The sequence below is a fragment of the Netta rufina genome, assembly GCF_964035555.1.
Source record: "Netta rufina genome assembly, chromosome: 3".
In the NCBI taxonomy this organism is placed as follows: Eukaryota; Metazoa; Chordata; class Aves; order Anseriformes; family Anatidae; genus Netta; species Netta rufina.
In genome coordinates, this window is record NC_140125.1 from 14,752,075 (window position 1) to 14,776,292 (window position 24,218).

The 24,218-nt window shown below is 55.9% G+C and overlaps 2 protein-coding genes across 3 annotated transcripts in view; one reads left to right on the forward strand and one right to left on the reverse strand.

The window, feature by feature from the left end:
* The window catches only part of ABHD12 (abhydrolase domain containing 12, lysophospholipase), a 36,586-nt gene extending 30,269 nt beyond the window's left edge, over positions 1–6,317 (forward strand). The window contains exons 7-13 of the mRNA XM_084284177.1: positions 583–712; positions 2,215–2,252; positions 2,391–2,470; positions 2,724–2,806; positions 3,648–3,726; positions 4,048–4,175; positions 4,520–6,317. Of these exons, the coding sequence (XP_084140303.1) occupies positions 583–712; positions 2,215–2,252; positions 2,391–2,470; positions 2,724–2,806; positions 3,648–3,726; positions 4,048–4,175; positions 4,520–4,559 (578 nt within the window). The 3' untranslated portion in view covers positions 4,560–6,317. The remainder of the gene's footprint in view (positions 1–582; positions 713–2,214; positions 2,253–2,390; positions 2,471–2,723; positions 2,807–3,647; positions 3,727–4,047; positions 4,176–4,519) is intronic.
* Positions 6,318–6,873: 556 nt separating this feature from the next.
* PYGB (glycogen phosphorylase B) lies at positions 6,874–22,648 on the reverse strand. Of its 2 annotated transcripts, XM_084284168.1 has the most exons (20): positions 22,317–22,648; positions 20,409–20,510; positions 18,728–18,806; positions 17,656–17,759; positions 16,465–16,596; positions 14,039–14,150; positions 13,338–13,420; positions 12,316–12,459; positions 11,893–11,985; positions 11,624–11,770; positions 11,345–11,508; positions 10,857–10,971; positions 10,027–10,128; positions 9,766–9,913; positions 9,355–9,413; positions 8,899–9,040; positions 8,390–8,597; positions 8,138–8,272; positions 7,984–8,050; positions 6,874–7,771 (listed from the first exon to the last, which is right to left on the reverse strand). In XM_084284168.1, the coding sequence occupies exons 1-20, from the start codon at positions 22,557–22,559 to the stop codon at positions 7,619–7,621; spliced, it is 2,532 nt and encodes an 843-aa protein (XP_084140294.1). In that variant the 5' UTR covers positions 22,560–22,648; the 3' UTR covers positions 6,874–7,618. The 2 variants fall into 2 exon arrangements, with proteins under 2 accessions (XP_084140294.1, XP_084140295.1); XM_084284169.1 differs by lacking the exons at positions 18,728–18,806; positions 20,409–20,510; positions 22,317–22,648 and adding an exon at positions 18,259–18,411.
* Positions 22,649–24,218: the final 1,570 nt, after the last annotated feature.

Below are 24,218 nucleotides of genomic sequence, written 5' to 3' on the forward strand. Positions count from 1 at the left end.
GCTTGCCCTGCTTTTCAGTCCTGCTGGCTGGCAGCAGCTTCTCCGGCTGCTCTGTAGGTGTCAGAAGGGATGTGGGATGCTTCCTGCTCAGCATGAGGTGTGTAGACATGCTGTAATAGGGATAGAGCCAAATCAGGAGGGTGGAAGATGGCTGGAGGGCCCTGACAGCATGGACAAGCTGAGGTTGCAACAGCTTTGTGCTTGGGTTTTGATCCCAAGGATCCACTTGGTATGCTTTTAGGGACTGCACTTAGGAATTGGTTTTATGCGTGCAAAAGCAGCTAAGGGCTGGGGGCTGGGCTGTTGCGGTCAGGGAGGTACAAGAATAGTGTGGCAGCGTTAGGGATCCAGCTGGTGTTTTTGTTGGTGACCAAACCCACAAAAACCTCTTTGCAGCCAGCAGTTACCTTGTCTCAATGACTGCTGATCAATCAGGGCTCTAACCCCAAACTGCTGAGGTGCACAGAGAGATGAGCAGAAACTGCCTGTGCCTGATTCTTCTGCAGGTGTGCTGCAAGGGGAGAGCTGTCTGGCTTTGCAGAGCATTTCACGCAGCTCACAGAGGGACCGTTTGTGTTTCAGGCTGGGGAGACTCGATAGGCAGCCCGTCTGAGAGGGGAATGACCTATGACGCCCTTCACGTCTTCGACTGGATAAAAGCAAGAAGCGGAGACAACCCTGTCTACATCTGGGGACACTCCTTAGGCACGGGGTGAGTATCTAATCCCAGGGGGACTCAGCACCTCCTGACAAACACCACGCACTGACCTTGGGTGAAGGCGCTGTTTGCCACAATCCCCAGGCCGGCTTGGCTTGGAGTCTGTGGCATAGCTGCTGCAGAGCAGCTCCCCTTCTGCGCTCTGCAGAGTGAGAAGGGCTACAGTGAATGACTGTGCAGGAGCTGGTCTCAAACCTTCATTGCCCAGAGGGATACGCTGGAAAAAGGCACTTAGAATCTGATGCTATTTGATCAAGTGGAAGGCGAGTGGGACTGCGCCGATCTCTTCCTGTGGTGAACCTGTGTCTGTGTTCATCTCAGAGCAGAACATCGTGCTGCTTTGATATTCTGGAAGAGCATCCCAGACAGGCTGCATGTGCATGCGGTTTTCCCTTACAAAATGTTCTTTTTCCATCCTGACAAACATATTGTGTGTAATTAATATTCGTGTAGGTGCCTGTATGGCTGCACTGCTGGCCATCGACAGTGTTTACGTGGTCATGCTTGGCACAGGGAAGCAGGAACAGTGAGAAATCTGCAGTCCAAAGTGCCTTTTCCTAAATGTTTTTTTAACTTTCCTTTTCCACTTAATTCCTTTCCTCTGCTGTCTGGAGGCTGATCACTCTCAGCAGAGAACATGCACTCTAATCCCCTTGATGTGGGGATGAGTGGAGGGCAAACACAAGAAGTGCTTTGAAATTAAACTGTGTGCAGATGAGAGTGTTTGAGTCTACAGTGGCTTGCCTCGCTGTCCAACAAAACGTGGTGCTGGGGCAGGGAGGGGTTTCAGGAGAGTGCCTCTTCATCACCATGATACTAAATGTTATGCTTTGTTTGAGACAAGGCAGATTTTATTTTTTCCTTTGGCTCTTCCTCTTTATTTTTGCTGTGCTCAGGGTCCCTTTCTGGGTTGGAGCATTCCGGTGACATTTCCCAACGCACTGTGATCTGAATGGCCTGTGACTGTAGCCAGCCCAGAGGTTGGGCTTTTTGAAATAAATCCTGTGCTTGGAGGATTCAGCAACTTCTGGAAACATGTCTATCCCGTTAGGGAGGTGCATGGAGGACACCTTTTGGCTTTCTGGCCCAGCTGTGGCCAGTGTCACCCTTGGATCCCTGTGCTCAGCTTCCTGGAGCTCAGTAACCCTCTGCCCATACTCCTGCCTCCCCCTCTCTGCTCCTCAGCCCTTGTACCCTTGAGGTAGGAGGCATTTTGCACCACTGTGGGTGTGCCAGGAGCCTGAGAGCCACCTCAAAGAGATCCTGTAAAGTGGCTACGTGGTGTGCTGCTTTCCTGGCCTTGTTCACTTACCTAAACGCAGGTGCCTGATGCCCTTTGTGGGCATCAGTGGGGTTTGGGAGACCTGTGGGAACCAAGTCACAATGCAGGCAGTGTGCGGTGGCAGTGTAGTTGTACTCTGCCCCCTGCTACCACCAGAGCCCGGTGTTTTTCAGCGGGACTGTGCCGGATTAACACCCGTTGTTCTCCTTCCCAGGGTCGCAACAAATCTGGTGAGGCGCCTCTGCGAGAGAGGTAAGTCTGGTGGGCTGCTCTCGTCCCACCTGGCCCAGGTGTCGTGACAAGGCTGTCCTTGGCGTGCCGTGGTGGCAGCTGCTCCCACGAGGCAGGCCCTGAGCCCTGCATTTCAGCACGGTGCCTTCGGCTTTTCAGAAACACCCCCGGATGCCCTGATACTGGAATCTCCCTTCACCAACATCCGGGAGGAGGCGCGGAGTCACCCCTTTTCCGTGGCAAGTACACAGCGGTTCTCCCAGCAGTGGTGTGTAATGGCAAGCTCCCTGAGAGCCTGCTCCTGAGCGTGCTGATAAGAGGGGCTTGAAACAGGAGAGGAAAAAAGGTGCTGGTGGAAACATGGCCTGTCTCCTTGCAGAGAGCACAGCCAGCAGCTCAGGGATGTTGCAGGGACAGCAGAGGCTTGTCCTGTTACTGCTGCTTGTAACTGTCCTGCTGCTGCCTGCCACTAACGGCAGTTTTTCCTTTCAGATATACAGATACTTCCCCGGGTTTGACTGGTTCTTCCTTGACCCCATCACGACGAGTGGCATTAAATTTGCAAACGATGAGAAGTGAGTGTCTTCCCTCTTCGCTGGGCTTTCAGCTGTGGCTGCAGTGAACCAGGGCAAGCATCAAGGAGCAGACTGTGCTCTCTGCTCTTTTTATGTCGAAGCATTGTACTTGCTGAAGGGATTTCAGTTGCTCTCACAGCCCTGAATGCAGCACAGCTTTGCACTGTGGAGCTTTCTTTTTAATTGGTCTTAATGAGGAGAGATGCAAAAGAGACTACTCTGGGATATGCTAATTTGATCCTGGTGATTTATGCTTTTCAAGTGTGCATTACACGTTAAGCAGTAGCATCAGGACTGCAAAGGTTTGGGATTATTTCTCTGGTGTGCGTTTGCATAAGCCTCCTTTTTGCATAATAACGTCTGCTTTTTAGCCTTTTATTCAAGAGGCTGAGCACTTAGCAGTTGGGTTTCCAGTTGCGAAACCAAACCAGACCTTGGGGAACAATGCCTTGCAGTGATGCGAGCCGCTTTGGGTCTGAGCAGTAAACAGCTCTTCCAAGGATGCCTTCTGCTAGAAAATCTGCAGATTGAATTAATGGTGCTCGTGTAATAGCATTTTCAAGACCTGAACTGCAGTTAATGACCCACAGCACACGTCAGTCACTGCAGCTTCCTTGCAGATCCAGGCGTGTTGCTGCCAGTGCCGGGAGGCTGCTGGGGGCCAGCCCACGCTTCCCAGCCCTGCGTGCTGCGTTGAAGCCTTGCAGTTGTTTGCTTGCTCTATTTTTAACTGGCTTTGCCTGACATCAGTAAGGGGCTCTCTGTGTGTAGGAGTAGTTTTGGGCAGGGAGGAGAACGCTTCCAGTCTACCTACTCCTGATTGTCATTGTCTGCCCTACAGTGTGAAATACATTTCCTGCTCCCTGCTCATCCTTCACGCTGAGGACGACCCGGTGGTACCGTTTCATCTGGGAAAAAAGGTAGGCATGTGGCTCTGCCTGGAGGAAGCGACTGGGGTGGCCAGAATAACGCCCCAGGGGTGTTGATGAAGCCAGGCAGAAAGGCAGCAACAGCAGGACGTGCATAGAAACGCGTGGCCTGAAGGGGCTGCAGGTTCTGTGCTGTCGGAGGGGGCAAATCTGAGGCTGAGCGAGAGGTTGCAAAGCTGGTCAAGCCAGGACCACCCCTGAAAGAGGTCTGGGGACCTGGGGGCTGATTTGGGGTGGGATGGCTGGTTTTGAGCTGGGGGGTGGCTGGTTTGGAGTGACACGTGTCCCTCACCTGCTTCCCCTCGGGCTCAGCTTTACAACATCGCTGCGACGTCGCGGAGTTTCCGGGACTACAAGGTGCAGTTCGTCCCGTTCCACACAGACCTCGGCTACCGGCACAAATACATCTACAGGAGTCCAGAGCTACCTCGAATACTGCGGTAACAGCCCAGCCAGCGGGGGCTCCACGCCATGGGGGGGGTGCTGCTTGGGGTCCTGGGTCAGCCCTACAGAAGGGGAAGTACAGAAAGGGAACCACAGAAAGCCGGGGAGCGCTCGCCCCTCTGTCTCGGCTCTGCTGTGAGCTGGATGCTCTGGAGGGGCTGTCTGCAGAGCAGCTGCTTCTGCTGCATTTACCTCTTCTAGGTGGGTGGCAGCAAAGCTCGCTGCTGCTCCCTCTAGCTGCAAGCACTCAGCCCCAGTATTTGCCAGGGAAACAGAAGCCACAGAATCCACCAGAGCGTAGGACAACTGAGAGTCACTGCTGTGTTGTTTCTTTTCCTAGGGAATTTCTGGGAGTATCCGAACATGAGCATCATCACTGAAGACTGGCTGCTTGGCAGCGGTTTCCCTTTCTTTTCTTCCCCTCCCTCTCTCTCTCTTTTTCCTCCTCCCTCCCCGTGGGTCAGTCTGCCATTCTTCCATCCCTGGCGCTAACGGAGGTCAGGGATTCCCACTCCAGTCCTGATGTGTACCCTTGGCAACTCCAGCTCCCAGCATCAGCGTCTGTGATGGTAGAAGAAAGAAGTTGGTGGCTTCTTTTTTGATGTGGACGGAGGGGTGCCAACAACCCAGGAGCTTGTACCAAATGGTGAAAAAAGCAAGCACAACAGAGCCTGGCCTGGCCAATCAATCCAGCGCGGTACCACTGAGGACAGACATTCCTAGGACACGTATGTCATGACCAAGGGTGTTTCTTTCACTTCCAAACACTGCTGCTGTTTTTTGGATCACATACAGACTCATTTGTAGGCGAATGGCTTTTGCCGTGTCTCCATACCACAGCTGTCTTGCTTGAGTTTGAGGTGTTCCCTTTCTAGGAAGTACAAGTTTTGCCTTCCCTTTTTTCCCGCTAAGTGGCTGTAATTACAAACACACTGCAGATCCAGGTGGTGAGAGGTATTTTTGTTTAGCTCTTCAGTCACAATGTGCTGCAAGTGGTGGGCTAATTGCACACATTTGGAAATAAAGTGAGATTTTTTTTTTTGTTCTTCATTTTCCAACATCTATTTAAGGGAAAAAGATGAATACCTTTTTTTTTCCTGTTCCGTACAGTTTTCCTTCTGGACATCACTTCTGCTCCCCTCCCTGTTATCCTCAGTGGAGCTCCTCCCTTTTCTCACACGCACTTCTTAGGAGTGGCTTATACAGATAAATTACAGAGTTGGGAGTTTAAACTGGACAGCATTAAGCTTGTGTTTTGCCTGACTTCCCCCTTCTGCGATCAGCATGGGCCCAGGATGTGGGAAGGGGTGTCTTCCATTTTCCCCATACACAGCCAGCCAGCTACGTGCTTCCTTTGGGTGGGAAGAACTCTTGCATTTTTATTTCCCCTCATCTACGTCTCAATTCCTTTTAATTTCCTGTTCCTGGTGGCTATGCTGTTCCTCTGTAGTTACAAGCAGGCAGTGACACACAGTCCTTGATGCAAAAACAAGCCTGGGCTTCTTCCACCTTTCTCCTTCTGCCTCCCTGCTGTGTTCTGGGCACCACGGGCACCTCCGGCAGCAGCTTTCTCCGCCCATCTCACTGCTGTGTTTGGAGCACGCTGTCCAGGAGAGGGAAGTGGTGCTGTAGGTTTAGTCACTAGTGCTCAGAAGCGAATCGTGCTGCCTGAAGGGTTCATTCAGGGGTGTACAGCGTAGTAGAAACTGCTCGGCATGCATCCCCGTTATACCTGCAGGCTCATCCTAGTTGCAAAGCAGACCGTAGCTTGTTCTCGTACTGAGACCCTTCTGCCATTAGCGGGGTTAGCCCTGAGGTTTCTGACCCGTGATACTCATAAGCTAACTGTGCCACTTAAATTATGTTTGATGCACTTGTATTTATTGCACTGACAGAAGAGGAACACTTAACGTGGCTCGGTGGAGAGTGACCTGCACATTCCAGCTCACGCTGCTGCCGGCAGCTGGCTGCCTTCCTGCGGGGCAGAGCTGAGGGCCCGGCGCGGGGCCGGCGGCTGGCGGCGATCCCAATGCCCCCAGCCCTGGCAGGAGGCCAGTGAGATGCTTGGAACTTCAAACCGAAATGTTTATCTAAAAGTGGTGTAGTTTTAATAAAGGCATTGACTGCTGATCACTTCAGCTCTCACCTGTTTTTGGGATGCTTTCCCTGCTGGGGCAGGCCAGCTGGGTGCGTGGCAGTGCTGCAGTAGGGCTGTGGGGTGGGAGAAGGGGCTTGCAGCTGGGCCTGGACAACTCTTCGTGGTGGTACTGCTGCCAGGTCAGGGGGAACAGCTCTCCTGGAGCCTGGCTGAGGCTTTGGGAAAAACAGCTGCCTGTGGGGTTTCAAGCAGAGCCTCCCCCGTGCCATTTCCAGGCTAAATCCAAGCCTGTAACCCCCCTCCCAGTGCACGTAGCCACTGTGCAGGGAACTGGTGCTGGCCTGGTGCAGCCTCTGGCCCCATCTCCCTCCTGCCCACCCTGGGTGCTGGCCAAAGAGCCCATCCTGCAGGGGCGTGCCGTCCCCGTGACAGTGCCAGCACCCGGCATGGTGCTGGCTGCAGGGGACCCTGTCTGGAACTGTAGTGTCACAGCTGGAGCCCCAAGCAGCAGGCAGTCACACCAGAGTCAAACCAAGGCGTGTTCAGGTTGCTTTAATGAGTGGGTGTCACACAGGAGTAGTGGTGCACTACAGGGCACTACGGGTGTTAAACTGACCCCAGCCCCACGAGAGACACGTGGAGCAGTGCGGGACACAGGAGCTGGCATAGACCCAGCTGGCTGCGGCAAGCAGAACCTGTTCCACACAGATACAGATGCTCAAAAACAATAATAATAATAAAAAATATCCCTGGAGTGGTTCAGCTACTGGGTTTTTAATTAATGGGTAGGGAGGAGGCTACAGCAAGCTCTGTGATCCCGGCTGCTGATCCCTCCTGGTGGATCACAGTGTACGGAAGCGGTACCTGCACTGGAGGCAGCCCATCTAACGCCCAGTCCCTTCTCCAGGCCTCCTGGGGTTAGGGGGAGGCTGGGAGGGCAGGCAGCAGCCTCTCCTTCCCCTTGCTGCTGGGCTGGCACAGCCCCTGGAGGAGACACAAGACACTCGGGGTTGTCTACACCCCGTTGTGGGGCAGGGAGGCCAGGCCGCATGCAGGGGGAGGGCAGGAGTGAGCTGGAGATCCCTTGTTAAGCGTGGAGCGGTTGCGGAAGACTGATCCGTGGCTGTCTCACTACAAGCACGTGCAGGCTGGGGACGTGGGGGCAAACACGGGGTCCTTTCGCCTCTCCCCCAGCTCCTGGTCCTCGGGCAGGGCTCCTCCTCAGAGCACCGTTCTACCCCCGAGGGAAAGGCCTCGCTCCTGCAGAGCCGGCGGTGAAATGCGGGTGAGGGCTGCGGGGCCGGGCACCCTCCCCTCCTTTTCCTCCCCTCTGTGCTTGCGTCAGTCCCGGGGGATGTTGGGTGGGGGGATTTTTGTGGAGGAGGGCTCCACCCCCCAGATCTCCTGGGCATACTCGGTGATGGTCCTATCGCTGGAGAACTTGCCCGAGCAGGCGATGTTCCTGATGACTTTCTTCGTCCACTCCCGGGGGTCCTGGGAAGAGGGGAGGTGAGGGCAGCAGTCACGTAGGGCACCAGCTATATGCATGGCTTTAAATACAGTGCTGTGGGGCTGCTGAAGCCTCAAAACCCACCTCACCCTGCCCCGTGCCCCACAAACACTGTGGGGTGTGAGAAGGGCTCCCCAGGGGCACGCTCAGCCCAGTGGCCCCCACTTCTCCCGCTGGGGCTGTGGGCAGCTCTTACCATGAACAGCTGGTCCACTTGGCCTTGGCATTTAATGTAGGCTTCGTAGTCAGCAAACACCTTAAACCTGAAAGCCAGAGGGCAGAGTAAGGCTGGGGATTGCCTGCTGCAGGGTCCCAGGCGGGGCAGCGCGGTCATCGTCCCCAGGCCTCACCTGTCGTGGTGCATGAGCATGTTGACAACGTCCCTGAAGCACCCGGGGTCCCGCGGGGAGAAAAACCCACTGCTGATCTGGTCGATGGCCTGCCGCAGCTCCGGTAGGCGCTCATAGTACTCCAGCGCGTTGTACCTGCACGAGGAGGAGGCACAGAAGGGCTGTAGGGGCTGGGGCCATCCCCTGGGGCCCAGCACCCCAAGAACTGGGATGTGTTTAGGGCAGGGAGGGCAGCGTGCCCCCAGCACCGACCCTTTGCGATCCAGGGCCTCCACGTCCTCCACCCGCATGCCAAAGATGAAGAGGTTTTCTTCGCCTGCCTCCTCGGCCATCTCCACGTTGGCTCCGTCCATGGTGCCGATGGTGAGGGCCCCGTTCAGCATGAACTTCATGTTGCCGGTGCCCGAGGCCTCCGTGCCAGCTGTGGAGATCTGCTGGGAGAGATCCGCTGCTGGGATCACTGCCGGGTGCAAGAGAGGTGGGAGTTAGCCCTCGGCTGGCTGCAGGATAGCAGAACAACTCTGGGAGCTGCTCGTGGCCTGCTGCCCCTTCCAGCTCAGCCCAGAGGCCAGAGCCAGGCACAAACAAAGGCCCAGCTCTGCCAGGAGCCCCTGCAGCTGCTGCTGCTCCTGCCCCAGGCTGGCTCCCTGCCCCATGTAAAGCCCCACAACCCACAGTCCCTTCCTAAGGGTGCCCAGGTGACCCGCTGCGACAGTCTTCTGTCAAACCAGCTTCTGGGCTCAGCTGGGACACAGACGTACCCTTCTCCGCCAGGGACACGCGGTAGTTCTCCAGGAAGATGACCTTGAGCTTGTCCCCCACGTAGGGATCGTTGTTGATGACCTCGCCGATGGACGTGATGAGCTTGATGATCATCTTGGCCATGTGGTAGCCGGGGGCCGCCTGAAGAAGAGCAGCCCAGAGAGGGTGAGGGCTCTTAAGGAAGGCAGAGCACAGAGGTGCCAGTTCACGCCCTCACTGTGAGGAGAAGCTGGGCCTCATATGGGTCTGCTCTTCACAAGGATCAGCCAAAACCCAACTGGGAGAAGCCCTAAGCCCCAGGAGGGCCTTATCAGCCCAGCTAGTCCATGACAGAGCCCACCGGCACAGACCCCTGCTGGCTAACCCGCAGCAAACCCAGCAAAGCCCCCAGAAGGGACCAGCACCTTCCCCACATCCCAATACCACCCGTGCACCGAGGCTGGGAAGCACTTTACCTTTCCTCCGATCATAATCGTCCTAGGCACAAAGGATTTGGATGGGTCGCTCCTGATGCCTGGAAGAGCAAGGCATAAACTACTGAAGCAAAGATGGGCCGCGAGCCTAGCACACCTGCACAACCCCAAAGGCCAACCAGACATCTGCCAAAGCTGTGCTGGGCAAAACTGGGCTGCAAAGTACTTGGAAAGCTTCTCCAGACAGCCACGAATCAGAGCTGCAACGACCTGCCTCCCCTTGGGAAGGGGCAGGGGGACGAAGCAGACACTTGGGAGCAGGGCACACTCCTGACACCGCCAGGATCAGGAGTCCTTGGCCACCAGCCTGTGTGCATTTACACGGGGATGCTGGCAGCAAGGGGCTGGCAAGGGGCACCCCGGGACTACCAGCCCCTGCCAGGCAGCACTTACGGTTATAGAGGGTGATGGCATGCAGGCAGTTCAGCAGCTGCCGCTTGTACTCGTGGATTCGCTTGACCTGAACATCAAACATGGATGAAGGGTTGATCTTGACCTTGTACTGCTCCTCCAGATAGGCTGAGAACTTCAGCTTGTTCTCCTGGTGAGAAAATCTGATGAGCAGCAGGCCTTGTGCCAGCAGCGAGGGCTGGCTGCTGGGATGTTCCCCGCTGCCTTCACCCTTCTTCCCCCCCCGCCTCCAGCGCTCCTTACCTGCTTGACTTTTGCCACATCCCTGATAAACATCTCGTTATCGATGAAATCCAGGAGCTTCTTCAGCTGGCTCAGGTCTGTGACAAAGCCTTCCCCGATTTTCTAAGGGAAGGAATCAAAAGCGGAATGTTTCACCTGTGGGATATCTCCCCCCATCCACAAGTGCATTTCCCCCACAGAGATGCCACAGCCCTGCTGGGAAGAGCAAGAAGAGACACTCTGGACAGAAGGGGCACAGTTCCTCATGGCAAATTGACTTTTCTGTATCAGGCAGCTCAAAGGTACAGGGAAAAAGGGGAATTGCAAAAATGTAAACCAGTCCCTTTCTCCTAAAGAGCTTCAGAGGAAGGGTGTGTGCACGGGTACCAGGGCCTCCTGGCAGCTGGAGAAACTGATGGGCAGGACATGAAAAGTAACTGCACAAAGCTTTTCAGCCATTACATACCCTAGTGCGAAGCAAAACCAAACAAACCTCAAGGGCCTGCTAAACAAAGGAGACAAAATTGGGGGCTCTGAGGGAGCTCCTTTGTGGCCATGAAGCTTGAATGCTTTTGCAGACACCCCATTTCTACACACCACGGTGCTGCCTGACAAATTGTCTGCAGCCACTGAGAGGGAAAGGAGCCAGACCCAAATTTCTGCAACTCCTTGGCCAGCTCTTCCCCAGAGACTTTAAAGCTCAGCCGACCTCACACCTACACGTGCAACAGGCATGCTCCTAGCAGGTTGTCCTCACTCACACCTGCCAGACCTTTCCCTCAGGCTCTCTTCAGGATTTGTGAAGTGCCCAGAAGCAAACAGCGGGGATCACAGCTCAGCCCCTCGCTCACCTCGGCGATAACATCGGCCAGTCCTGGGTTGCACAGCAGAAGCCAGCGCCGTGGCGTGATCCCGTTTGTCTTGTTCTGGAATTTCTCCGGCTCCAGCTCGTAGAAATCCTTGAACCTGGCACATCAGGGAGTAGGGGGCACACTGAGCCACTCTGCCACCACCCAGAGCTTCAGCTGAGCCCCCCAAACGTGCTCCTGACTCAGGGCAACCTCTGCTGATCTCGTTGCACTACCGTGAACTCTGCACTGCCTCTCAAACCCCTTCCTCAGCTATAATGCCTAGGATTTCACCAGCTCTGAAGGGAGGTGAGTTGGACCCCATACACTCTCAAATAAAGTAGTTTCTCCAGCCCTCCAACCCAGCAGGACAACCGAAGCAGGCCTTGATGCCTGTTTGCCCCAGCCAGCCCCCCGGGTTCGCAGGCGAAGCTGAGTGAGCAGAGAGGAGAGGGGAGGTTGGTGCACGCCGTGGGTGCCCCCCAACTCACACTGAGTGCTTCACAATGTCGGAGTGGATGCGGGCCACGCCGTTGACGGCGTGAGAGCCGATCACACAGAGGTGTGCCATGTTGATGCGCTTGCAGTCTCCTTCTTCGATCACCGACATCCTCCGGAGACGGTCAACGTCCCCTGGGTAGAGAGCTGCCACGCGCTGCGGGCGGGCAGGAAGAGGGGCATCAGCAACCCAGTGTAGGGCCTGGCAACACCCCCATCCTAAAAGACAGCTGGGGCGAGACCCACAGCCCGCGAGCAGCCCAGTCCCTTACATCCAGGTGCATTTGGTTGAGGGCGTAGATGATCTCCAGGTGACGGGGCAGCAGCTTTTCGAACATGGAGACCGGCCAGCGCTCCAGGGCTTCGGGCAGCACGGTGTGGTTGGTGTACGCACAGGTCCGTTTCGTGATCTCCCAGGCCTGCACGCAGACAGCGGGTTAACACACAACATGGCCGGGCCAGGAGGGGGAAGAAAACCTTATTTAAGGGCAGGACAGCAACTCTTGCCCCTGCGAGATATGCGCCTCCCAGCTCTGCTCACCTTGTCCCAGTCCACCTTCTCCACGTCCACCAGGATCCGCATGAGCTCTGGGATGGACAGGGCAGGGTGGGTGTCGTTTAGCTGAATGGCCACCTGCAACACAGACTCGCCGGGCTCAGAGGTGGCAGTGACAGGGCTCTGACTGTGTCCCCAAGGGGTCAGGGTTGGGGGAAGACTCGAGTCTCTTCTTATGGCTCACAGCACCACACATCCCAGAAACAGAGTGCCCAGGAACGGAGCTCCACAACCTTCAACAGATTTGCTCAAAAATGCATTTATTTCCTTGGAAAACGAGCTTCAAGATCCCTTTTGTGTTCCAACCCAAACTGCCAGGGTCTTTGTATGCAGCAAAGCATTCTGCTCTCCCACACCATGGGCAGGTCTAGCTGAATACCCCCGGGCAACCTCTGCCCACAAACTCACCTTGTCCGGGAACGTTTCAAAGCTTGTCCTCACAGGGTCTCGACAGCCGAATTTGGAGGACTTAAAGCGGCGGATGATGTCTTGGAGGGTTGCAGCCACCACGAAGTACTCCTGCTTCAGCCGCAGCTCCTTGCCTTCGAAGAACTGCATGAGGGGGGACACGCAGAGGTCAGTGCTGAAGTTGGCAGCCCAGCCCCTGGAGATGCTGCTGTCCAATCTGATGGGCTTCCCAACAGCTCGTACATGCTCTGCACTTTGTCAGGCCAAACCTAGACGTTACTCATCCTGCCTCTCAGGCAGCCAGCCATGCTACAGCTCCAGCCGTGCTACAGCCTGCTGTTCTCAGCTGCCTCCAGAGGGCAACAGAACCCGACACATCGCTGCTGCTCCCACAGACCAAGCACAGCTCCCTCCCTCGCCGCAAGGCCCTCTGCAGGGTTTTTGGAGCAAGGATTTTGGACTCCCTGCAATAGCCAGGAGCTGGTGTCATTTATAGACACACCAGCTGCCTCCCGTGCACACCACGCATCACGCTGCTCTGTTTTAAAGCACCAAGAGAAATGAGTGGGTGGGGTAAAGCCCAGGAGATGAGCTTTTCCAGCACAGACACTAGTCCATGACTGGGTGCACAACGACTGCATGGCCTGGGATAATTCCTGTGTGAGAGATCCCTTGAACTGGGGCTGGAAACGAGTGCCCCCTCATAGATGCCTCTAAAATAAGGACTTACTTTTGCAAACAGTAAACCACGTAAGTTGGCGACTGCCTTGAGCATGAAGGCAGACAGCAACTGTGTGATATAGGCCAGGCCCCAGCTGCCAGCAGTCAGCAGGGACACTCTGGGGCCAGCAGAGCTGCGTCTGTTCATTGAGAATTGCAGAGCCAACACATTGTGTTAAAAACCCTCAAACCAGAACAACAACCATCAGGTGGCCGTGACCTTCCACTGCCTGCAAACAAGGCGATAAAACTACAGGAAGGATGAACCCAAGCAGCCGGAAAGAGAAGCAAGAGTCACTCACGTTGTCATTCGGGTACAGGACTCTGGATATGTTTTCTGCCAGGTTTCTGTCCAGCACTGCCTCGATGTAGTCGCCCACATTGACTGCAGTGAGAGAGAAATACACACAGCACTGCCACAGCTGCAGATCAAGAACTGAGAACCCCAGTTCTCTGTGTCCTTGATCCTTCCAAGTATGGAAGAATGAATTCAATCAGTCTTGTCCAAACCATTTCCCCTCCTGTACAGCCTAGCAACTGTTAGTTGCCCAGTACGTGTCCCTCAGCACTACAGTTAGAGCCTGAAAAATGCACTAGGGGTCACACAAGGACTCAAAGGAAACCAGCAGTAAGGAGGGAAAATGCTGCCATTTTCCTTCAGCACTCAAGGATGCTGCTGCACAGAACTGGCTCTCCATGGCACCTGGGTGCTTGCAGAACACACTGTCACGTAGTTTATCACCTGGGGAATGCACAGGGCAGGATCTGAGAGCAAGCCAAGCATGAGGGGGGTGAAACGAGGATGGGTGGGTGCACAAGGGTTCTGGAGGTGGTGTGATCCATGAATGTGCATTCAGCACTGTGTTTTCGAGGTAGCCAGGAGGCATGGATAAAGCAGGGCAGATGCAGAGTGCTGTGCCAGGTGCAACACACAGAGGAATAACTATGCCCCAGCCCCAGAGCCCACTGGCCAGAAGATAGGCAGAGGAGGGCCAGCACTTACACTCCTGGAGGTTGAAGTCATTGGGTGCTTTTGCAGACCACAGCCTCATGGTGTTCACAGTGTTGTTCTTGTATCCTGGCACTGGTGTGTCATACGGCATGGCGAGGACAACCTGCAGAAGGACAGCAAAAACTCCTTCAGAAAGAATCCAGAGGACACAGACAGCTCCTGGCTGTGGTGAAGATCCCACGTGCACTAAAACACAGCTGCTGAGGTTCACAGACCTGCTTGTTGTCACGGGCACTTTCAGCACCCACTAGGAAAGCACCGATACGAGAGGCAGAGTTGTTTGGAGCTTCACTGGCAAACAGGAGTTCCAAGCTCATCCATGAAACACCAGGCTTGCAAGCAACCCGCTGACCTTCCCAGACCAACCGAGTACCTGTTAACTATTCACCAAAGCCCTGCAAGCACCCTCAGCTGGCCACTGCTCTTCTGTCTGTGCTGGCACAGTGCTGGGGCACCTAGCTGATTCCATCTGGGATAAACTGCACAGCCTGAATCCTGCCCAGAAGCCCTCTGCAGCCTCCCAGCACCAAGCCTGGCCACCAAAGCACCATTCCCATAGTGGTGCATCCAAAAACTCCATTAAATGTATGTTGAAGCCACCTGAGTAAAGGCACTGAGATCTCCAGCACCTGAACTGAACGTGCATGAACTTGTGCAGCCTTCAAGTTATGCTTAAGCACCAGGATGCTGCCCAGGTGGCTTAGTGCTACGGTGAACACCACCGGGGCTTCTAGTTGAGCTTACACTGTCCAGGCAAGGCACGGGTGTGCTTCCAAGCTCGTGGGCTCCAGCTCACTGCTGTACCAACATCTCCATGCCTCCAAACCACCTGAGCAGTGAGGCAAGGCACCAAGCTCTGGAACAAAGCCCCTGAGGGCTTATGCCAGCAGAGCTGAGCAGTGCTTGCGGAGAAAAGCCCTGATCCTGCAGCACGGGGCCTGGCCACCTCTGTCAGGAGCAGCTCACAGCCTCCCAAACACATCAGCACGCAGTGCTGTGACAACCCTGCAGCCACAGGTTTTCCCCAAGCACAGACACGAAGGGCAGCAGAGAACGGATGGAGCTGTGCTTACAGGGCAAGGAAAAGCCAGACAGATCGGCATGTCGGCCCCAAACAGAACACAAACTCTTTGTGCTGGCGTCAGCAACACCTCCCCTCTGGAGAAAACCAGCAAGAGCTCGGGCTCTCCAAGCTGGTCTTACCAGCTCCGAAGATGGAAGCAGGCAGGCAGAGAGCCTGCCCTGTCCGAGCCACGGGACCGGGGCACGCATCCCATTAACTGCACGATGCTATATTTGGAAACTGCATCTTGGGCTTTTTTTTTTTTTTAAGCCTTTCCATTCTGTTCCTTCGACAGCACTGGCTGAAAACTCACTTCCCTGTCAGAAGCAGTCCGCTGCACAGCTTGGGATCCCTGAAAACCCCAGACTGATGCCGGGGTTGGAAGAGGAAAGCACGCAGAGGTGAGGGCATTCAGTCCCCAGGTGGATGTCTGCTGGCAGGGTGCCCCTGTGCCGTTCCCAGGTGTGTGGTATTGAGCCCTGCCAACCCGCCTGCAACTCGCTGCCTTCAACAGCTTTGCGGCTGTATGCTCCTCAGACAGACCCTTAACCAAAGTGGGAACAAGGCTAGGCCGTGTCCATAAATCCCCGAGAAATTCCCAGTCCTTTCCTCCTGAGGGCTTGGGGTGGAGAGGCTGAAACTTCTTCAATCCCCTTAATAAATCCACGCTTTTTCAGAGTTTGCCCTCCTCAGCCGTAAAGCTGGAACACCTTCATGCTGCAGCAGCACGTGCCCCTGGCAGGCATGTGCTCCCGGAGCACAGCATTACCCCTGTAATTGCGACACGGCCTCGCCTCGACCCGAGGCAGGGGAATGCAGGAGCTGGAGCAGCGTTTGCTCTCCACGCTGGTGCAGAACGAGGCCTCCAGGCAGACTGGAGACGTGAAACCTCGTCTACCCACCAGGTTGGCCTGGGAAAGAGGCACTTGCTCTGACCACACGAGTCGAACACCCGCTGGATTGCTGCCTGGCTGCCCCGAGAGATGGATCTCCACCCACGGCGGCGGTGCCAGAACCACCTGCAGGATCACTGGGTTTGAGCAAGCCGTGGCCGGGAGCAGCGCAGAACGAGCCAGGGCTGCAATCCTCCCCTGACATAAAGCCCTGCAAGAAGGGATGAGAGGTTTCACCCTAGAAATTGCTACAGATTCAGGCAGCAACTCCTTCTGTAGTCGCAGCTGCAGCTGAACATCATCCCCCTTCTCCCTGCCGCCAGAGGAGCCGATAAAGATGAAATTGCAAATTAGCAGAGAGCGCTTTGCCAGAGCAGGAAAGAAGCAAAGCCCGACCTCGGCTAGCACAGGGACAGCCTCTCCCCCTCCACGCCACCCTCCCCAAGCCCAGGCCACTGTACCTGAGTGTCGACCCACTTCACACCCTCAGGAGTGTGCTCCACGCGGCCGTAGAAGTGCACGGGGAGCATGTACTCGGGGCGGGCTTTCTCCCAGGGATTGCCATAGCGTAGCCAGTCATCGGCCTCCTCCACCTGCAAGGGGCAAACGTGGCTCAAGACGGAGCTCATTGTCACCAAGGGAAGGCTGAACTCAGCTCCCCAAAGGGGTTTGAAAAGCAAAGCTTTGGTAAGGTGGCTTTAAAAATGGATACACAGAGGTCTCTAGAGGACAACTGGGCTTTCTGAAACTTGGATGACCAAATCCCAGTTGGTATAAATCCACCCCGATTACGTTTGCAGAGCTGTACTAGTTTAAGCCATCCACACAAACCACACAGACTCCTGCACCCAGTGCCTCGAGGGCTCTGCATCCACTTTGATGGTGCAGTTTGTGGTTCCCTTGGAGTCCACAGGTGCTGCTCCTGGTCACAACCCACCCCCTGCGATCCAGCTCTTGCTGACTGCTCTGCCCTCTGCCAGACAGGATTTCTCCTCTCTGCTCCTGACAGCACCAACAGGAGCAAAGTGAATTCAGCAGAGCAATCCACGCTGATGCGCACCACGAACAAGAGGGGCTGAGGCAAAGCAGGTGATTTTTTTTCTGGGAGGGGACTAGGTCTGAGCCACAACCCCACATCACCACCCCTGTTCTTTTTCAAGTGGCATTAAGCCAACTGCAGTGGATACCTTTTGCCTCTTTTCCACCATTTACAGGGCCTAGCAACACAGCTTCTTTGTGGAGAAGGAGGAAAAACCAACCCTTGCGCCTCTCACCTACCTGACTTGTGGAGAGCTATTTTAAGGGGAAAATAGGGTCCTTTATGCACAGAAGCAATACAAGTCTCCTAACAGAAATCATTTCCAGACATACATGAGGAATAACCACCGCTTGGGGCAGTTTTTTAGTCTACTGTTGCTTACAAACTATTACAATTGTTAATGCTGCAGGGGAGAGTCCCCATTTAAGGCCCTGCTGCCAGTCTCTGAGGGACCCCACATGAGCAGCAGCACCCCAGGTTAAAATACAGAGGTTTTGGGCAGCCCAAGTCCCCACGTGCTGTTTGTGTGGCCAGGTCACACCCACGGGCAGAGCCAGCCATCACAGCACGAAACATAAGGGGATGGGGCGACCCACGTGTGCCAACAACGTACCTGCCAGCCATCAACAATCTTCTGGTTGAAGATCCCGAACTCGTAGCGGATGCCGTAACCGTAGGCTGCCAGCCCCAGCGTGGCCATGGAGTCCAGGAAGCAAGCTGGAAGAGCAGAGCATGATCACGCTGCCAGCGACCTCGCCCCGGCTCGCTGCGGTGGTGGTGCGCTGTGCACGGGGCTGAAGGGCTGCCACGACCAGTGCTGCTTGGGAACGTTTGTTGCTTAGGAATCTGCATGCAGAAGGGGCAGGAGGGGACAGCCTGCACCAGGACCCCACAAAGTTGTTGTTGAGAAGGGCAGGACCCTCACAGGAGTGAGGCCCTTAGCATCAGGTCAGTGCCAGGGGAGATTTGGGAGCAATGGTGCTGACACCAGGAGCGCCTGCAGCCTTGTGTGATGAAGGTGCAGGTGCAGCAACCTTCAGATGTGGACACAGCAGAGACCAGTGGCCATCAGGGGCAGCAGCAGCTCAAGCCAGGTGTGACAGAAATGCACCTAAATGTGGCGTTGCTGCAGCGAGAGCTCTTCTGAACCTGCCTGAGAAACCCGTGCCTGGCTCGATGCCTGCCACGTAAAGCAGGGCTTCTGATCCTGACTCACCAGCTGCTTTACTACGAGCTCTGTCAAAGCAAAGCTTTCTGACCATCAGTCCAGGGCAGCTCTGGTAAAGCTCAGCCCTGGCACCTCCTCTGTCAGGCAGCTCTTGTCTCCAGCAGTCCTTTTGTGACGGGCAGATCAAAATAGCAGCCAACAATTCGCCTACGTGAGGGCTGCTTGTGCGCCTCAGGAAAAAAAAAAACACAGAAGCTTTTACAGGAAGGTGAGAAGAAAGGCTTCAGGCAGCCTCTTACAGCCACAGCCCAGCTCGCTGCGTTCCTGTCAGGCACCAAGGCATCTCCTGGATGCTGGCTGTGCGTAGTTGAGGTCCTGCTGTGGCAGGCAGCCCCAGGTGCAGGTGACACAAAGCAGAGAGCCCTCAGGAGGCTGAGATGAAGGTGTGATGTGCTCCCAAGGAAGGCAAACTCCATGCCCTCGGAGCAAGGACGGGGCTCCCCTCTCCCTGTGTTACCTGCCAGGCGGCCCAGGCCTCCGTTCCCCAGCCCGGCATCCTCTTCGATTTCCTCCAGCTCCTCCAAGTCCAGACCCAGCTGTTGGGGAAGCAGCCACAGGAGAACAGGTCAGCACCCACATCCCCGTCCTCTGAGGAGGAGAGCACACACAAATCCCACACCGACCCGGCTGCACCTCACACAAACCACACAGGGCTCTCCCCGCAGCCCTTCCCTCACCCCCAAAAACACCTCACCGGCTTCTGGCCCCTGGGGGCAGCCTCATGAACTGGAGAACAATCCCTCCCCAAACACCGCTTTCCCACGAAGCGGGTTTCCTTAGAGACACCCAACCAAACACTCGCCTCCTGGCAGCCCCTCCAGCCCCAAGGCCCTCCCACCAAGGAGGAGGAGGAGGAGGCCCGGTGCCTGGAGGAAGGTCACGGCCACTTCTGCAGCCTGCGGCCGCGGTTTCCGCCGTTCCGCCCCGCGCCCTCCCACATCCTGAGCACCCCGCTGCCAAGCTGCCTGGCCGGGCCCCATGGGTGGAAGTGGCTGTCTCGTCTTCTGCAGCCCTTGGGGTTTTTTTCTCCTCTAATCCAAGGGCTGGCAGCCTCTCCAGGGGTTGTGCCCGGTTCAAGGAGAAGCCTGCCAGCAGCAAGGACGCTTGGAGAGCCAGGGGGATGCTACAGCTCCTCCCCAGACTGCTCTCTCAGAGCCTCAGCTCTCTCCGTGGCGTGACAGGGGGCACTAATACCAAGGCAGGCTCTCTCCGTGACAAAGCCACTCTGGATATGAGGCTTCGCAAAGGGACTCGAGGATCCTGCCTGAATAAAACCAGCCTGTGCTCCGAGGTGTGATGGCTTGGACAGAAATTCTCTGGAAAGCCCTTCCCATCCCTTGGCAGGGAACGTGCTGGCCATGGCCAGGGTGTTTGGTCAGCAAGCTTAGCACCTCGTTTGGAAGGACAGTGAGTGACAGAGCCCAACTTCTGCTAGAAATTGTAACGTGGGTCAGTCTGAGGGGTAGGGAAATAAAGCTTTTGGGTGAGGAAGCCCCCAAACTCCTATTCTGTCAAAAAGGTCACTGTCCTGCTGCAGATGGCAGCGAGCCTAAGTAAACACGGCCTGGCATCTGTGATCGACTTGGTGGTACTCAGCAGTGGCTGTGTTTTTTCCGGTTCAAACCCATCCAGTGACATTATAAAAATCAAGCCATTTCCCCACCCCCCCTTCCTGGCGATTTACTGTCGTCTGTCAGCGCTGCTGTAGGGCTTTCTATCTACGTGCATGCAAGTATGAACTGTGGTTTGGTGGTTTTGCGCTTGCCTTTTTGGCCCAGCCTCCCTCGGCAGGCTACATGACCCATGATGAGCCACCACCTCTCCTACTGGTGGGAAATCATTTGCCCCTTGGGATCCCCCAGTCTCCGGGGACTCTTGGAGCTGCTTTCTGGATGCAGAGCCCAGCCACTACAGGAAAGGAGAGGTCTGAGGAATCTGTAGCCCAGCTCTTGAGGCACCCCGAGGTGCCATCACTGCCTTCTCTGGGGGTGGCAGGACTCAAACAGAGAGAGAAAACCTTCATTTGGCAAAACAAAACATCCTCGGGAGGAGGCCTTGAGAAATACAGGTACCCAGCCCTCCACATGGAAAAGTCTGGCCAGGTCTTCAGGGTGGACCCCCGTGCCCCAGGACGTCACCTGGTAAATGGCTTCATCGCAGGCGTTCTGCAAGCCCAGGTTCACCATCGTGTTCTGCAGGGTGCGGCCCATGTAGAACTCCAGGGACAGGTAATAAATACGCTGGGGAGGCAAAGCAAGACACAGCACATTTCACTCCCGGCTCATCACTTGCTGCGCCCAAAGGATTGCACCGAAGTCGCTTAAAATTAAGATCAGCCCCAACTGTTTTCCAGAGCAGGGGACAGCCTCCCAAAGCGGCTCTTGGCGCCCGCTCCTGAACAACATGCACCACAGTTTGTTTGTCAGAAGGAGCCTTGCACGGGATGCTAGCCAACTCCCCGCTGCACATCTCCCTGCCAACAGCCTTCTATAGAAAAATCCCGTTGCCTGTTAAGAGTGTTTCCCTAATTAACTGCAGGCAGGAATTATCTAGGATGCTGAATTGTATCTTTACGTGCAGCCAAGCTCGGCCGAGGTGATGGCTGCGCCGGGCTCTTAAAAGTTTTCTCATGCTCCGCTGAAGCCGATCCAGAGGCTGCAGCAAGCAGGCAGCCCCCCGCCCCTCGCATACTTGGCCCTGCTTCAGGCCAGCCCCCTTCCTGCCAGTGATTTTCCAGCTCTCCTCTCGCGCTTTTTGAGCTGGGAGAAGATAAGCCGGCCAGGTCACCCCCGGGAGGGAAGGGAGAGGGCACTTGGGCGTGCAAGCTCAACCTTTCCCAGCCTGTTTTTGGCGCTGAGAGTGTTTCTCATCGCTTTTCTGTCCTGGCTGGGGCACTGTCTCTGTGCTGGGGAGCTCTGCAAGACAGGATCAGCCCTGCATGCTGGATTTTAGGCCATCTCTGAGCAAGACGGTGACAAATCAGATGCTCCCGGTGTTGACAGCTTTAGACACGTTTCAAAGCCACCTGAGGCTGTCAGGGGCTGAAACAACATGTGTTCACCCTTCCTCGTGTCCTCCCCACACTGACATGCACGTTTCACTCTGCTGAAGGAATAAACTGTCCCAGGGGTGGCAGAGCTCCTGGCACAGCAGCACACGAAGGACGGGTCTGCGGTGACCTCCCGAGTTTCGGAGGAACCACTGCCTGTGTGGTGAATGCTAATGAAAGCCTGCTCCTAGGATGCGCAGCGGGGAAGCGGGCTACGCACGCTTTTGCCCTTACTCAGATTTTTCCATCACTACAGATATTTTTATACGTAAACAGGCGTTTTAACAGAGCAATAGCCTGGCTGTAAACCACGCTTCCCTTTGAATCCCTTTCCTTAGTAGCCAGGATCTTTACAGGCCAGTTTTGGGGCACTAAGCAGCAGGATTACCTGCTCTGGGAGTTTGAAAGGGACCCTTTTGCCCTCCTCGTCTGCTCCTTGGGACTCAACAGAACGAGTAAAAACATCACACAGCAGCATGAACACTCTGCTCGCTCCAGCCTCCCCCGGGGACATGCTTCTAGCGAAAATCTAAGCACAGGGGATGGGGAGCAACCCCTCTCCAGCCTCCTTTACCCTCGATGGGAGTCACACAGCCCCTTGGCGGTGCAATAACACGAACCACGGCACATTTGGGTGAGCAAGGATAACAGGGAGGGCTCCACACACAGGGGTAACTCCTAGAGCACGTAAGCTGGGTGCAGCTCGGTGTGTCAGGGCGATATCCATAACCCCGAGAAAGGAGCTGGCTCGGTGCCACCAGCGGGCAGGGCAGGGCTGTGCCTCCCCAGGCACACACCTGCCCCCAGGGATTTTCGGTTCAGCGCTGGGGCTCCCTAATTCATAAGGGCGAGGGCTGAAGGACACGCAGCCTGCAGAGACAGCAGAGCAGGCACCCAGCCAGCGAGCCGTGCCCATGCCCACGGTGGGACCACACTCACAGGGCTGCAAGCAGGGATTTGGGGCCAGCAGGGGCTCGGGGCAGGGCAGGGGGCTCACCTTGGGGTCCCGCTCGTAGTAGTGCTGCTGGGTGCGGATCCAGCGCCCCACCAGGTGGTCGCGCACCGTGTGCGCCAGGGCGAAGAAGTAGTCGCGGGGGGTGGCGACGTTGCGGTCCTTCACCAGGGTGAAGTGCAGGTGCCTGTTGAAGCTCTTGCGCACCTCCGCCACGTCGCCCAGCCCCGCGATGCCCCGCACGCTGATCTGCTTGCGCTTCTCCCCGTCGCTCAGCGGCGCCGCCATCGCGGCAGCTCCACCGGGATCCGTCCCTTTTTTTCCCTTTTTTTTTTTTTTTCTTTCCCCCCTTTTTTTTTCCCCTCTTCCCGTTCCTGCCTCTGCAGCAGCCGCAGCGCCTGCGCCTCCTCTGCCCGCCGCGGCGAGGCGGAGCCCGGCCGGGCCGGCCCCTGCTGAGGGGAGGCCCCCGCACCGCCCCCGGGGTGGGCTGAGGGGATGAGGGCGGCGTGAGGCGATGGGGATGCACTCAGGGCATGGATGGCTTCGGGGGACAGGGGAGGCGAGAAGGGATGGGGATGGCATGGAGCACAGCGATGGCCTGAGGGGACTGGAGTGGCCTGAGGGGATGGGAACTTTGCCTGAAGCTGTAGCGAGGTGGGGGTTGGCCTGTTCTCCCACGTGCCTGGTGACAGGACGAGGGGGAATGGGCTGAAGGTGTGCCAGGGGAGGTGTAGGCTGGATGTTAGGAAGAACTTCTTTACCAAAAGGGTTGTGAGGCATTGGAACAGGCTGCCCAGGGAAGTGGTGGAGTCACCATCTGTGGAGGTCTTCAAAAGACGTTTAGATGTAGAGCTTAGGGAAATGGTTTAGTGGGGGCTGTTAGTGTTAGGTCAGAGGTTGGACTCGATGATCTTGAGGTCTCTTCCAACCTAGAAATTCTGTGATTCTGTTGCAGTCTCCCAGCTCAGAGACAACCACCTATTAGTCTGGCGCAACGGATTTGTGTGTTCCTTGCAGTAGCTGCTCCTTCAGCTCCTCTTCACATACCAGCACACGCATCACTGCCATGCTCCTTCAGGAGCAAACAAGCCAGGACAGATTAATGCCTCTTTCTCCAGATCAGTAAGATCCATGCCTTTGGTTTCACTGAGAATACAAGCCCTAAAAATGGGACCAGGACACCCACACTCACTCGCTGGGGACCAGGACCCCTTCCCTCCCAACCTGGGCACCAGGACGCCTTCGATCCCCCCTCCCAGGGGACCAGAACACCCTCCCAACCTTCCTCCCTCCCCGGGGGCCAGGACCCCCTCTTTCCCTCCCTCCCTCGGGGCCAGGACCCCCTCCCTCTCTCCCTCCTTCCCTGGGGACCAGGACCCCCTCCCCCCCCGGGGCCCAGGACCCCCTCCCTCCCTCCCTCCCCCCCCGGGGACCAGGACCCCCTCCCTCTCTGGGGACTAGGACTCACTCAATTGGGACCAGGACTGTCCTTAAGCTCCCCATCCCAAATCAAATGTTTAACCCAGGAACACTCAACTGCCAGCATTTGAATTTGACCAAATGCCGAAGAACTTCACGGGGAAGTAGCACCACCAGGGTTTTCCTCTTCTGAGTAGTCATCGCCCATGTTACTAGCTCATAGGTTCTACAAACTATTTCTCAGAGATGGCCGAAAACACGAAGAAAAAGCAGTTTATCTTGGAACACTGAGCCCATTTCTCCACAACAGTAGAAAAGCACCCTACGTAACCTGAACCTCACACTTCTCTGGAGTGGCAAGTCTTTTCATGTCTCCTCATGCTTCCTATATAGCAAAGGTCAAATGATCCCCACTTTGCAGATTTCACTTCACATGTGTTGAGTCACGAGACCTTGTGGAATAGGCTCAACAAGCTGGTTTCAATGATTAAGGTTCAATTGCTCCTTATTGCTAACAGAAAGAACCTG